The sequence below is a fragment of the Tetrahymena thermophila genome, assembly GCF_000189635.1.
Source record: "Tetrahymena thermophila SB210 genomic scaffold scf_8254371, whole genome shotgun sequence".
Lineage (NCBI taxonomy): Eukaryota > Ciliophora > Oligohymenophorea > Hymenostomatida > Tetrahymenidae > Tetrahymena > Tetrahymena thermophila.
Window position 1 is genome coordinate 255,620 of NW_002476155.1, and position 14,372 is coordinate 269,991.

Consider the following 14,372-nt stretch of genomic DNA (forward strand, 5'->3'; position numbering starts at 1 on the left):
AAGTTTCCTTGTAATTATTTAAGCGAAGATTAAAAATTTTTTTATTCATCACTTGCTTACTTATTTATTTATTAATTAATTCTTTCACTTTATGAATTATTTTAAATATTATTAAACTACTTGTGTAAGTTTATCTTTGAATACAGGTTTTACTAAATAATCTGACATGCCTACATCCAAGCATTTTCTTTTTTCTTATTCATCATCATATCCACTACAAGCAATTATTTTTGTATTTGTTATATTATTTTCTTATAAATATTGATATATCTTTTCTCCTGTTGTTATTCCATCCTGTTCTGGCATAACTATGTCCATAAAAATTATTGCATATCCTTCATCTTTCTGTTGCATATACCTATTTCTAACTAAATCCTCTGCACCTTAACCTCTAATAGCATAATTACATTTTATTTCAGGACATATAGCACTCAATAAGCACTTCATAGCAACTATGTTGTTCATATTATCATCTACTATAAGAACTTATCCCCACTCTTCTTTTATGTTGATTTACGTAGCAATTTTAGTGAGCTTATTTTTAGGATTGGTGTAATCAATTTAGACTTTTGGAGTATCTTATAAGTTAGTAATATCTTAAATACCACTAATTTTTATGAGTTACAGTTTAGATCTCCGTCTTTCTTTCCATAACTACTAAAAATCAGTAAGCAATCTAATCGTACTTCTCTCCTTTTCTGCAGATTCTTCTAATATCATTCAAACAAAAAATTTATTACTAATGAATGTATTACAAATTATCAAAATACTTTTATATTCAAATGTGTTAGACTATTTAAGAGGTGATAAAGGACGAGAAGGTCTTTTATTTTATGAAATCTAAGAATCTGTGGATGATTACATTTTATGAGTTTCCTTACTTCCAAATTTGACTTTTTGTGGACTCAATTCTTCTGAAAATTTGTTTTTACCTACTATGAAAGAATTGTACTATTAAATATTTTTAATAACATTATTTCCTTCATTTTCTTCAGCTATTTTGCTAAATTTTTATTCTTCTTCATCTTCTACGATTTGTGCTTTCAGCTCTTCCTAGGATTTCTCGGATTACTCAGCATTCCAGTCTTATATTTTGAATTGAAAACTTGTTCCTTTACTATATTCACTTTTGACTGTTAATCCTTCCTAAAATAATTCAAAAGTATTATAAAATTTAAACATATTTGATTAAATAAACTACTTTTTGTTCTGAAAGAGAGAAAGCTATCATATTTGAAATAACCAAACCAAGGCCCACACCTTTTTTAAAATAAATTCATTTGTAAAAAATTTTTAATAAAAAAATAAATCTTCTTATTCTTTATAAATAAATTTTTTTATTGCTTAAATAAATGACAAACTTATTAATTTACCTTGCTCATTTAATTTAACAGACTCTTCACCATCTAGTTTGCCAAAAGTCTTGAATAGTTTATTAAGATCTGTTTCTTTAATTCCAATACCTGTATCAATTACATGAACTTAAAATAGAACATTATTTATTATTTAAACTTTAATTGTGATAGATCCTGTGAGAGTGAATTTAAAAGCATTTCCAATTAAATTTATTAATACTTATCTGACTCTATTTTTATCTGATGTAATAAACGATCTCATGTCTTATGGATAGTCTATAACCAAATCAATATGCTATCTTTCAGCTTGGATTTAAAACATTTCTAGAATCTCTAAAATAAGCTCTTTTAGATTGAATGTTTTTTTCCGAATCTAGAACTTGTTGACTTTAATTTAAGCCAAGTCTAGAAGGTCATTAGAGATACATAACAGATATTTTGAGTTCATAAGTGCCGTTTCTATATAATCAATATCAGGTTTATTTTTCATAGACTCTAGCATAGCAATTATGCTGTTTAATGGAGTTCTTAATTCGTGTGATACAAAAGAAACCATTTTTGATTTCTTTTTGCTGATATCTTAAAGTAGCTTAATATATGAACGATGTGTGACATCTCTTACTAAAAGCAGTATAACAGGTTATTAGTTTAGAATATATGTAAATATAGTGATGTCAACTTCTCTAGTGTTTCGATTAATATCTTCATCACTCCATTCTATGTCTTATTTTTCTCTGTTAGTTTTTTCCCCATTCTAAAAATCTAGATTTTTTTGTAAATAACTCATTCTTTTTTTTGTGAGGCTGCTTATTTTTGTTAAAGATTACTACTAATATGAAATGATATTACTTTAATTCTTAAATAAATTCTAGCCTTGATGGTCATTAATATCCTCTTCATTAATTTTTTGCTATCTATAATTTATCAGGTTTTTATTTTAACTATTTTGTTATTTTTCAAGTATAGGCAAAAGACTGCTCTCTGTTTATGTAAAGTTTGTAGCAGGGGACACCAAATCACCTTTTTATCCAAATAGCTAGTTTTTATTTGGGATTGCATTTCCATTACATAATTAATTATTAATAAGAAAACTTGAATTTAAATTATTGTTATTGCTAGTATTATTGTTAGTGTTTATCCAATTTATAGATGGAATAGGCTTGTTATTTTACTGATCTAAGTTTGCAAAATCTACTTAAGAACTCTAATTTGGTTTGAAAAAAACAAAATTTTATTATGGATTTTAATTTTATGCAGATTGTTATGTAAGATTAGATTTTTTAGGTTAGAAATTAGACTGTGCCTATTAAGTTTAGATTATGTTATTTTATTAATTAAGATTGATGCTACAACTACTTTTTTGTGTCTGTAGATTGTTGCTACTTGTATTGATTTTATCAGGAAAAGTTTAATTGTTAGATTACTGAGTTATTTTGTTATTTAGAAGCGAATTAGGAGATCCCATCTTACTTAGTTTTTAGCTCTGGAATTGATGGCTATCATTTTCTTCTGAGTTAAGAAATTCTTCGTCAAAATCAATCAACCCCAGTGTAGCTGTATCATCTGTATTTATTTTTTTATTATCTTTGGATGATTAACTTTTAAATTAAGCTTCTTCACCTTCTTGGCAAGAAATAATAGCTTTTAATTCAGTTTATTCTAGAGAAGATACATACTATGGATTCTTTATCTTATCTTAAGAAAATGCATTGTATTTTATTTTATTTTAATAGCTCCCAGATTGCTACAGTAAATTTATATCAGAAATATTATTATATTCAATTTCTTCTTTATTTTTTGTTGAGTGATGATGATTTAATCTTTATTCACCTGACTTTTAGTGATTTAGCTGCATAGATATAATTTAGTTCAGATAATTTTGATTTTATAGCTAACTTAGAGTACTGTGAGTAGTGCTTGTTCTTTAGTGCATAAAATTTTTTGATAAGCTAGTTTAAATTTACGGTAGTGGTAGACTGGGCTCTTTTTTTAACGTATTAGATTTAAATGATTCCTCTTTCATTAACTTTTCCTAGATAGATACCTTATTATCTCTGTTTAAATTAACACTAGCATTATTTTGATTTATTTAGAAGCTACTAAAAAAACCAAACTGGTTCGAATCTTATTTTTATTACTCGTTCAGTATGATACGAGAGGTAAATGAAAAAGATTGATCAAGTATACAATCTTATTCAATAGTATTTTGTTGTATGTATAAATTAGCTTATTGTATAATTAATTCTACTTCTTAACTTAAATCTTTTGATAAAGAGTATTTCTTTTGAATATTTATGTGACTGTTTGTATCCTAAACAGGGAAATGATTGGTGAATAAGCATTCTTCATATGTATTAAATTAGTTAATTGGATTGAAATTCATATTTATATTTTCTTCTTAAATATTTTTCTTGCTACCACCTGCTTAATAAATAGATCCATTATTATGAAATAAAGAGTTATTAAAGGTATTACGATTTAGGCCATTTAAGGGTAATGTAGTATTACTCTTTTAGCGCACATTATTAGGAGTATTATTGCTTGATTGGAGAATGTAATTAGCAAATTAGCTATAATATTATGAGTTATCATAGTTATTTGGGGTCTATGAAATACTTTATTAATTTATTGTATTCTTTGATTAAATCCCATTTTAAGATACTTGTTAATTTATAAATGAACTAGTCTGTTTTTGTAATTTTTATGTCTGTAAATTAGCTTATTAGTCAACGGAAGGAGGACTATGTGAGCTAGGGATGTATATATTATTTTGAATTGGATTATTTTTAGTAGAAATAGCAGATAGCTTGCGATATACTGGAGGCATATCATGTTGCATTATGTTATTATAAGACTTCATTTTAAATGGGAAGTTATTTTTAGGAGTTTAAATATGCTGATCTGTTCTGAGATTATTATTTATAATGAAGTTCTGAGCTTTTTAACTCTTTTATTTTTAAAGTTAATCTACTTAAAGCTAGTTTTTAAGCTAAAACATCTTTTCTAATAAATCACTTTAATCAGATTAAAAGAACTTATACACACTGTTATTTGCATATAGCAGGTTCATTTAACTATCTATAAACGCAACTCCTTCAGGAAAAAAATTGAAAAAAGCTTTTGAAAGAGAATCGCTTAAGTTGAAATCGTTATTACATTTGCTCATATTAATATTGTCGCTATTTTAAGAATCTAGGCTAGTATTATTACTACAATTATTGCAACCTTCTTTTTAAAATTAGTTTTAAACATTTTTTTGAGAATTCATCGCTTTACATTTGTTTTTTTTACAAAATGTGCTCTTATTTTTATTTAACTTCCTTTAATGCTAGATGTCTTAAATGCCTTAGAGTGAACCTATGTTATTTTCGTCATTAAAAATTTCATTAATCATTTATTTTTATCTACAAAACTTGAATTAAATATTAATGCGCTTATAAATAAAGTAATTTTAATATAATAAGAATAGTATCCCTAAATTATTTATGATTATAATTGTTAAAAGACAAATAATTATTAAATTATCTTATACAATCACTAAGACAATTCTAATTCAGTAGTTTTGTTTTAATAAAGACTATATTTTAATTTATTCATTAATAAATATATAAATAGATAAAAAACCATATTTATCTTACTTATCCTTCCATATTATTTTTATAATAACCTCTAATCAAATAATACTTCATTTTATTTGGATCAAAGCTAAAATTTTGTTGATTTTATATAATTTCCTAAATAAATACTCAATCAAACTCTTTACATTTATAATATTATTTGAAATTTAATCCACATATTCATTAAAGGTATTGTATACAATTCTTTAAACTGAATTTAAAATAATAATAAAATAGTCAAAAAATTTATAAAATTCTAAGCAAGCACTTTAAATTTCTAAGTAAAATTTATCAAGGAACAAAAATTATTTTAATATTAATCAAAAATTATTTGAAAATAACATGAATCAGTTTAAAGTTTAAAGATATTTTTCTATATTTTGGCTATTTCTCTTTTTATTAACCTATTAAGTTACGTTATCCAGCTTATGCAATTAATTTCATAAAATGATAGAGTAAATTAAAAACATATAAAAAATTATATTTATAGAAATATAAAAAATAAATGCTTTTAATTTTTAATCAACTTTAATAAGATTCATTAATTTTAATTTATTTAGCTAAATAAATTTTAATTTAATTAAAAAATAACTTTACTCATTTCTGATTAAAAATAGAACCAAATAATATTACTGATTAAAAAGAATATTTAATGTTAATTAATATTATTTTATTTTAAATATTTCTAATTCTTTTTATGTCATAAGATCAATATATGCTGTTAATTTTACCATAGTTATAATATCCTTTTATCCATTCATAGTAACAAAGAGTTATACTATTGAAAAATAATCTGTGAAAGAATCTATTATGGTACTCAAAGAGTTTGGATGGATTTTTAAAGTAAAAGACAAACATAGATTTTGCTAAATTTGTATATTTATTAGCAATTTGTATCTCTTATTGTTGTAAATTTTTGATATAAGCAATAGATGCTTTTTAAAGTGGATCACTCAACAGCTGTGCTAAAGTTGATGAAATAATTGAGTAATACAATAGAGAATAGTTAGAATATTTATTTCTTATGCTACTATTAAGTGAATCAAATGTACCAAAATAAATTGTGCTAAAAACTATTTTATTATTTGCGAATATAGAAAATTTTGTCATTTATTTAGAATTTAACTTAATTCTATCTAAGATTCTTTAGAATTTGTCTGCAGGCTCGATTATCTAAGCCCGTTTACATATTATATTATATAGCATTTCAAATTAAAATACAAAAGCTGATGCCAAAGAACCAGATAAATAATTAATACCAATTGAATGTAATGGATTTTAAGATTATAAGTCCCAGTATTTGTTTTTTAACCAAAAGTTAATCTCATCTTTGACAGTAAATTGAGCAGTAGAATATAAAATATTTGATAATATATACTTAGGATTCAAAAACTAAATTATAGCCTACAATTTATTTGGTACGATTTGCTGTAATGCTTTGTATCTGTAAAATCTTTCACGAATATGAAATGGTTCAATGTGCTATAAAAAAGTTACTGCTACTTTAGCCATAGCTATAGATTGTATTTCAACAGCTATTTATTATTTACGATTTTTAAAGCTGTACTCTTGCTAAATATGAGGAATTTAGGCATCTTATAGGCTCTCTTTATCTAAAATAGTTAACAAAGTTTCATCTATTTCATTAATATGAATAGCTTTATCTTTATTTTAACTTTGAAATGGTTTATTAGAAATTTAACTCATATCAATTTTAATGCTAAAACTATTATAACTTGCAAGTAGCAATAATCGATTAAAGGCTTAATTAATTTAAGATTTTTAATTTTTCTTAATTATTTTGTTGTTGTTGTTCTTCTTCTTCTCCTTCTACTAGCTTGCTTGCTCTTTTAAAAAGATTTTTTATTTTTAATTGAAAAGATAGATGAATTTAGAACTAATAAGAAACTAATAGATTTTTCTGTTGAAATATAATCAGATAATAAAAATTTGTAATATCCAAATAATTTTTATAAAAATTATTTTACATTTGTAAGAATAATTTATTTACTAAAAAATTCAATAATATTTTTAATTTTGAAGATTGTATTATTTAGAATAGCATTAAAATAAGTATTGATATTAATATTAATTATTCTTTTTATTAAATTTGTATAAAAAATTTATTACAAAATCTTTAATAAATTTATTATATTTCTTATTTGTTTTCAAAAGATTAGGCGGCTTTTCAGATCAATTAATAATTCATTTTTTAAGTTAGCAATAAAAAGATTATAAAAAAATAAGTTAGATGTCGGGAGATCAACTGCCAACTCTAAAGAGAAGAGCATATAAAGATTAAGTTTTCTGCTGGATTGGTAATCAATAAATTTTGAAAACAAGAGCTTGATGAAATATTATTATTCGAATTCATCATTATATAAAATGGAATTAATTAGTTAACCAAATTAAACCAAATTAATTTGAACAAATAATTAGCACAAATAAGAAAATAAATAGCTAGTTGGAAACTGTAGTTTCTACAAAGAATTTTATTTTAGAATTCATTATTGTGTTCAAAAGTATTTATTTTTAAATATTTATTTTGAAAATTTAGAATCTGGCGAAACAGAAAAAGTTATTAAGTTCATAGACGCTTACGAACACCATGCAAAGCAATTTGTCACTATGAATAGCTGGAGTATACCTATGTTCGCTTGTAGATATGGAAATTTATAATTATTGGAATTTTTGCACAAAAAAAAATTAATATATGAAGGAAATTATTAATATACTTTAGTCCATGCTGCTTGCTTTGGTAATGAGATTGAAGTCTTAAAATATCTTCTAGATGTACTCAAAAAAGATCCAGTTCCCATGAATGAGTAATAGCCTCCTTTAAAAATATGTTTCAGAGCAGAAAATCAATCTTTGGCAGAGTTATTAATAAGCAGAGGAGCTTACTTTTAGTATGGATCTTTTTGTCACAATGTAAGGTTAGAAACTGTAATGCCTTAAAATCCTTAATAATAACCTTAGCACAAATATAAAACAATTTAACGTGATCCAAAAAATAACGAAATAGTTGAAATTGAAGTACCTGCATCTCTGGTCTTTTAAAGTACCAGTATACCCAAAGATAGTAACATGCTACCCTTCTTAAGATTCAGCAGAATACGTAACTTTATCTATGTTAGAAGAGTATATGAAAACTAAACAGTGCCTTTCAATGATGAAAAAAAGAAGGAAAACTTCTACTCTTTTGCAAAAATTGCTTTCGAAAACCCTATGAGAAGAGAAAGAATACTTGAGTATTTAATAGGTAACAAAGAGGTTCGTGATAATGGGGGGCAATAATAACCTTAATTAACTAATGTAAGCAACTAAGTACCACCTGTAGCTTATAACAAACCTGTTTAATATCAAAACCCTCCAAATTAGAATCCTTAACAAATGATGCCAAATTAGAATTATAATTAATAAGTTCCTTTATAAGGAGCCCCTCATAATTATTAGAACTAAGGATAACCATAGAACCCAAATTACTAACCAGTTTAGTAACATCCATAATAAAATAATTAAGTTCCTCCACAATTTAATAATGCTTAAAATCATCCAAATCCAAATTGAAAAATAAATTTAGTGCAAATAATTTAAACATTTTATATTTTATCAAAATCAAAAAGATTAATTTTATTCATAAAATTCAAAAATAAATAAATAAATAATCTATATTTTAATGTTAATAGTTGATTTAATATAAGTATTTCTACTAAAAAAATTACTTTCTATCTTTTTAAAACTTAAGGAAAGATTATATTTTAAATTAAAAACCTTAAAAAAATATATCAAAACATGATTATTTTTTATATTCTTAATTACTTTAAATAAAAAGAGTTATTTTAATTTGAGTTTATAAATTCACAAATGTAAGAATTCATTAAATTATTTAGATTTTTTAATGATTTTCAATATATAAAAAAGTAAATTAATCTGATAGAAATATATTAGTGAGAATCATTTTTTAATATTGATCTATTTTTTTTATCTCAAAATTAAAAACTATTTATTATTAATTAAGTTGAAATTGAAAATTTGGTCATAATAACTTCAAAAATGATTCAGTAAATTTATAAAATAATATTCATATAACGCTTAAGCATGAAAGATTAAAATTTGTAAATTTAAAAAAAAAGCATTTAAAACAGAAAAAAAACATATTAATGTAAAATACTAATTAAAATACATTATTTGACTTCTAAAAAATTAGATTTTTTTAAATTAAAATCACATAGATTAGCTGATACTTATTTTACTATTATAAAGAAAGTAAAAAATATTTGGTTTTTTAAATTAAAATGATTTATAACTTCAAAACTAATTCTTTTTTAGAAATATCTTCAATACACAATTGATTGCTGCTAATAAAAAATTAAAGTTAATTCTTTTTGTTGAAAATGCTTTCAAATATAAAACAATTTATTATTTTCAATAATAATTTTAGACGAAATCTAAAGCTTATGGTATCAAATTTTTATACAATTATTTATTTTTGTTACAATTATTTACTTCAGTCTTACCAAAAAATTATGAAAATTTTTGTTATTTAGATAATCTTTATTTACTAATAAAAAAATTTAGTCAGCCCTATTAACTTATTGAGAAATGATAAGAAAATTTTCTAAATCATAAAAATGATAAAAAATGAAAACTTCTCATTTAGTTAAAAATGATAAAACAATAATAATTTGCTTATCAATTATGGCTTCTTTGAGATTTTAGTTTTATTTTTTAATGAAAAGTAATAAAATTTACATGAATGAATTTGTATAAAATAAACACTTTTAAAAATAAGTAAATGACATTTGATTTTTATAAAAAAATTTTTTTGATCTGTGACAGTGCGAATTACACTAATTCTTATTAATTAAAGTGATTTACAATCAATTTTCAGCCAAATATAAAGAAACTAATTTGTATCACATTTCTATATTTGAATTAAGTTTTAATTAAAAAACAATAAAATTCAATATCTAATATTACTGTTGATTTTTTTTTACATTAATTTACTAGTTATATTCATGCTCTTATAATATTGAGATAATCATTTGATTGAAATTTGGTGATTTTTTTAATTGAATTTATAAATTTTAAGTTTATTCAATATGATTACAATCGATAAATAATACAAATTTTTTTATCAATTTGATAACTTTGAACCCATTTTTATTTATTTTTCTTTCTTTATAAAATGTTATTGAAGGATTATTCAAACAAAAGTGATACTTTATTTATTAACATTTATTTTTGTTCATAACTACTCCAATGTAAACAATGCTTAAGAAATTGAATTTTTTAAAATATATGCAGTAATTTCAAACAAAAATTTTTATTTGCATTTTTATAGCATTTTATATGTATTTTACATTAGAAAAAAAATAGAGATTCCACCAGAATTTTGTATATACGCTTGGATAAAATAAATAAAAAAAATCAATTTTTCAGATATTTTTATTAAAGATTATTTATTCATAATTTGCGAATATTATTATATGCTAATTGAGTTTTTGATATTAAAAGTTCAATGTAAGGTTAAACAAATTAATAGAAAATTTTTTGTATTTATTTACTAGACATCAAATTTGTGGAAAACATACATGAATAACAATCTACTATTTTTGAAGTTATTGATTTTTTAAACGCTATAATATGATAAATTATGTTGATTAAAAAAAAGAATGGTAAATAGATAAATAAGAGAGAGCTTATTTAATTTATATAAGTAAATTAATAATAAATATCAATCAATTAAATAAATAAATAGATTTTTTGTTTAAAGCCCAGTAAATAATTTATTTTTATATAATTAATATTAAACTAAAAAATAATTAAAACAAAAATGAGAAAATTTTACATAATAACTTTTTTCTTATAGTTAACTTAATTTTTGAAAGCTTAGAAATGCTAAGCTGGATATTATGGAACTTCAGAATGCTTATAATGCCCAAATAATATGATGTCAAATCCCTCTAACAATCATTCTATAGATTAGTGTTATAATTGCCCAGATGGCTACTATTTTAATAGTGTAGATTGCTTAAAGTGCAAAGCAGGAACATATTCCTAAAATGGAAAGTGTATTACTTGCGAAGATGGAACTTCATCTGAAGAAGGTTCATTGTTTTGCTATGAATGCCCTCCTGGTCAATATTCAAAAAATGGAGAAAAATGCAAGGAATGTCCCATAGGATATTATTCTCCAAATGTAAAATCTTCCTCTTGCATCAAATGCCATCCATAAAAAGCTTCAAATAAAGGATCTTGGATGTGTAATTATTGCTAACCTGGAGAATATGCGAAAGATGGTGAATGCTTAATATGCCCAAGTGGAACTTATTCTAAGTTTGGCTCTATTTACTGCGCAAAGTGCGAGCTGGGATAAGGTTCTAATCCTGGTTCATCAATGTGCATTGATTGCCCTCCAGGAACTATTTCATAGTAAGGGAGATGCATAAATTGCTATGCTGGATCAACAACAACCGAATATAATTAAATTGTTTGCAGTAGATGTCCAGATGGCTAATATTCTGAACCTGGAGGTCAGTGTAAGTTTTGTGAACCAGGAACCTATATAAGCTCATTTCGTTAAAAAAGTTGTGTACCATGCAAAAGAGGACTCACTTCTTATCAAGGAAGTTAATGTTTCGAATGTCCTTAAGGTTCTTTACTAATTGATAATAAATGTGTTTGTGGCAAAAATTAATTTATGGTAGGCGAATACCCTAATTTTACATGCTAAAGTTGTTAACAAGGTTTTTTTTCAGAAGAAGGATCTAGTTCTCCTGAGGAATGTTAGCCATCACAAATAATTAATGCACATGCTTCTTTCAATTCTTCTGATATATTAAAAACTTTATCTATTTACTTAATTTTTCTGATGCTTTACATTTGAAAAAAAAAGTAAATAAAATTATATTAAAATATCATTAAAAAATTCTTAAAAATAATTAAAAATATTTATTTATACTCAAGTTATATAAAAAAAATAAAATTAATTTATATTGCAAGTTTTTATTAAAAAATTGTACTTAATTTATCGATTTTAGTTAAAGAGTATGTAATTAATTGTTTTTATTTAACATTTATTTCAGATAAAAAATATTCAAAAAAAATACTTTTATCATTATGTTAAAATATTTTTTCATATTTTGTTTGTTTTAAGGGTTTAGGGATTTAACTTAATTTTTTTGAGCTAATTAGAATTGAATTAAATTAGTTATTTAAGTAGTAATTAATTATGAAGCAAAAAGATTCATACATACAAGTAATTTATTTATTTATTTGTGTAATTTGTAATACGGAAAAGATTTTAAGTTAATTAATTTAATGAAATGAAAAAATAATTGTATTGGTTGTAAATTGATCTATAAAATATTTACATTAGAAACAAAAAATGAAGTAAAGAAGATAAAGGGAGAAATCTTAGCATATAATTGGAAAGAAGGAAAGGGGAGTGAATAAAGATGGTCTTGGCTTTCAGCTAAATTAATTGGGTTGAAAATTAATAAAATATCTTGAAAGAAGTAAAAAAGGAAGAAAAATACAAAGAAACTCAAAAAACAAGAAAAATTAAAAGCAAAAAGAGAGGAAATTAAAAAGTTGCTTTTAAAAGGAATAAAAATAAAGACAAAAGAAACAAATAAAGGTTTACAAGGAAACCAAAATAATAATATAAAACAAAGAAAGAAAATACTTAAACAAAAAGAAAATATTAAAAATGACCATCGTTATCAGAACCAAGAAGATTTTAGTCAATCCCTTACTCTCAAGAAGATAATTATCTCTTGACGTCTTACACCCTGATTCCCCTACCGCTTCCAAGGAAAAGATCAGAGAAGAATTGGCCAAGCAACTCAAGGTCGATGCTAGAAACGTCGTCGTTTATGGTTTCTCCACCCAATATGGTGGTGGTAAGTCCACTGGTTTCGCTCTTGTCTATGACAACCAATAATACCTTCTTAAGTATGAACCTAACTACAGACTTAGAAAGGTTAAAATCCTCGGTGAAAAGCCCAACACCAGAAGATCTTTCAAGGAATTGAAGAGAAAGATCAAGAGGTAATTCATCAATAATTATATTAAAAATACATAATTTTACTAAAGTTCATAAAGATTTAACATTTTTTAATTTGCAAACGCTTTAAAATGTCAGATGCATATATTAGTCGTAAAATTCCAAAAAAGGAGATAATAAATAGAATAATTTGTATAAGAAATACTCCTAAAATTATTAATGTGCAGATTATTTTATGATTTAAGAGGTGGCGATTGAAGCATTTATCAAATCTCTTCTACTTATAAATAAATACAAATAAACATGGTTCAAAAGTAACTCAATACTTTGATAAACTCTCATTAAAGTGTCTTAGATTTCACATAGGTTGATTAATAGTTATTAGACTAAGCATAATTTCAATCATACTAATTAGAATTCTAGTTTTTTGATTTGTTTTATAAGTGGGATATTTAGGAGAATAGCAGAGCATAAAGCAAAATAAAAAAAAGCAATTAATTAATAGTGATAGATGGAATAATAAATAGACATTTCAACTCTAAGTAGACCATAAAAAATAGTTAATAACCAGTCTAACTCACTCTCCTTAAATATTTTATATAAAAATAACCATTAATTAAATTTTAGCTGTTAAGAGTAAAAGCTAAGCATGATGAAACATAAATAAATAGATTAGAATATATAAATAAAAGAAAAAACACATTCATGAGTATTTCAAAATATAAAATTAGCTGCCACCTATACCAAATATATTCTATTTTCATATTCTCTAAATAAGTTGTAATAACCACAAATAATCTAGCCATATGTAATATCTAAAACCAATAACTAATAATTATATTGTCTGACTAAGATTGGAATTGCACTAAATGAAATTTGATGTATTAATAATAGATTTATCTAACAAAAATAATCACTATTAATATTAAGTTAAGATAAGAAAAATAGAAAAATGAAAATAAATCTAATTTAGTTAAAACACAAAAATTTGTTGTTCAAAAATTGAAGCGTTTGCAGTTATAAATTTGTGAAATAAATATGAATTTTCATATTATTTGGAAATATTTTTTTAATTTAATTTATTAAAAATAGAACCTCCGGTAAGGCTATCACTAAGCTCTTATCTGAAAAGAAGGGTGACACTTGGGCCTCCGTCCAATCTAAGAAGTCTGATCACCTCAAGAACTTCGTTGCTAAGTGATTGGAATAATGAATTTATATAAATATAACTTTTAAGAAATATAAAATACTACAAAGGCATTTATTAAGTAAAATCTATATCGCATATAGTCTTCGTATTTAAACTTAGAATTATTCCCAAGCATGCTTTTTACTATCTAAATTGTATCTTTAATTAAACCTTTAAAATTTTGACCATCGATAATT

The 14,372-nt window shown here is 23.7% G+C and overlaps 6 protein-coding genes across 6 annotated transcripts; 3 read left to right on the plus strand and 3 right to left on the minus strand. All coding sequences in view use genetic code 6, as the record gives it.

Moving 5' to 3' along the window:
- Positions 1-84: 84 nt before the first annotated feature.
- TTHERM_00467620 (ATPase, histidine kinase-, DNA gyrase B) lies at positions 85-4,800 on the minus strand (the record flags this gene model as incomplete). The annotated part of the gene is made up of 4 exons (XM_001025058.2): positions 1,374-4,800; positions 1,202-1,260; positions 771-1,146; positions 85-710 (listed from the first exon to the last, which is right to left on the minus strand). The coding sequence occupies exons 1-4, from the start codon at positions 4,747-4,749 to the stop codon at positions 85-87; spliced, it is 4,437 nt and encodes a 1,478-aa protein (XP_001025058.2). The 5' UTR covers positions 4,750-4,800.
- An 880-nt stretch (positions 4,801-5,680) lies between these two features.
- Positions 5,681-6,679, minus strand: TTHERM_00467630 (hypothetical protein; the record flags this gene model as incomplete). The annotated part of the gene is made up of 1 exon (XM_001025059.1): positions 5,681-6,679. The coding sequence occupies one exon, from the start codon at positions 6,677-6,679 to the stop codon at positions 5,681-5,683; it is 999 nt and encodes a 332-aa protein (XP_001025059.1).
- Position 6,680: 1 nt separating this feature from the next.
- On the minus strand, positions 6,681-7,037 carry TTHERM_000467639 (hypothetical protein; the record flags this gene model as incomplete). The annotated part of the gene is made up of 2 exons (XM_012800257.1): positions 6,681-6,819; positions 6,961-7,037. 2 exons carry the CDS (start codon positions 7,035-7,037, stop codon positions 6,681-6,683), a joined length of 216 nt encoding a protein of 71 aa, XP_012655711.1.
- A 186-nt stretch (positions 7,038-7,223) lies between these two features.
- TTHERM_00467640 (ankyrin repeat protein) lies at positions 7,224-8,542 on the plus strand (the record flags this gene model as incomplete). The annotated part of the gene is made up of 2 exons (XM_001025060.1): positions 7,224-7,290; positions 7,530-8,542. 2 exons carry the CDS (start codon positions 7,224-7,226, stop codon positions 8,540-8,542), a joined length of 1,080 nt encoding a protein of 359 aa, XP_001025060.1.
- A 2,185-nt stretch (positions 8,543-10,727) lies between these two features.
- Positions 10,728-11,864, plus strand: TTHERM_00467650 (GCC2 and GCC3 protein; the record flags this gene model as incomplete). Its single annotated transcript, XM_001025061.2, has 1 exon — positions 10,728-11,864. Exon 1 carries the CDS (start codon positions 10,812-10,814, stop codon positions 11,862-11,864), a length of 1,053 nt encoding a protein of 350 aa, XP_001025061.2. The 5' UTR covers positions 10,728-10,811.
- An 825-nt stretch (positions 11,865-12,689) lies between these two features.
- Positions 12,690-14,187, plus strand: TTHERM_00467660 (40S ribosomal protein S24; the record flags this gene model as incomplete). The annotated part of the gene is made up of 2 exons (XM_001025062.3): positions 12,690-13,030; positions 14,079-14,187. The coding sequence occupies 2 exons, from the start codon at positions 12,690-12,692 to the stop codon at positions 14,185-14,187; spliced, it is 450 nt and encodes a 149-aa protein (XP_001025062.2).
- Positions 14,188-14,372: the final 185 nt, after the last annotated feature.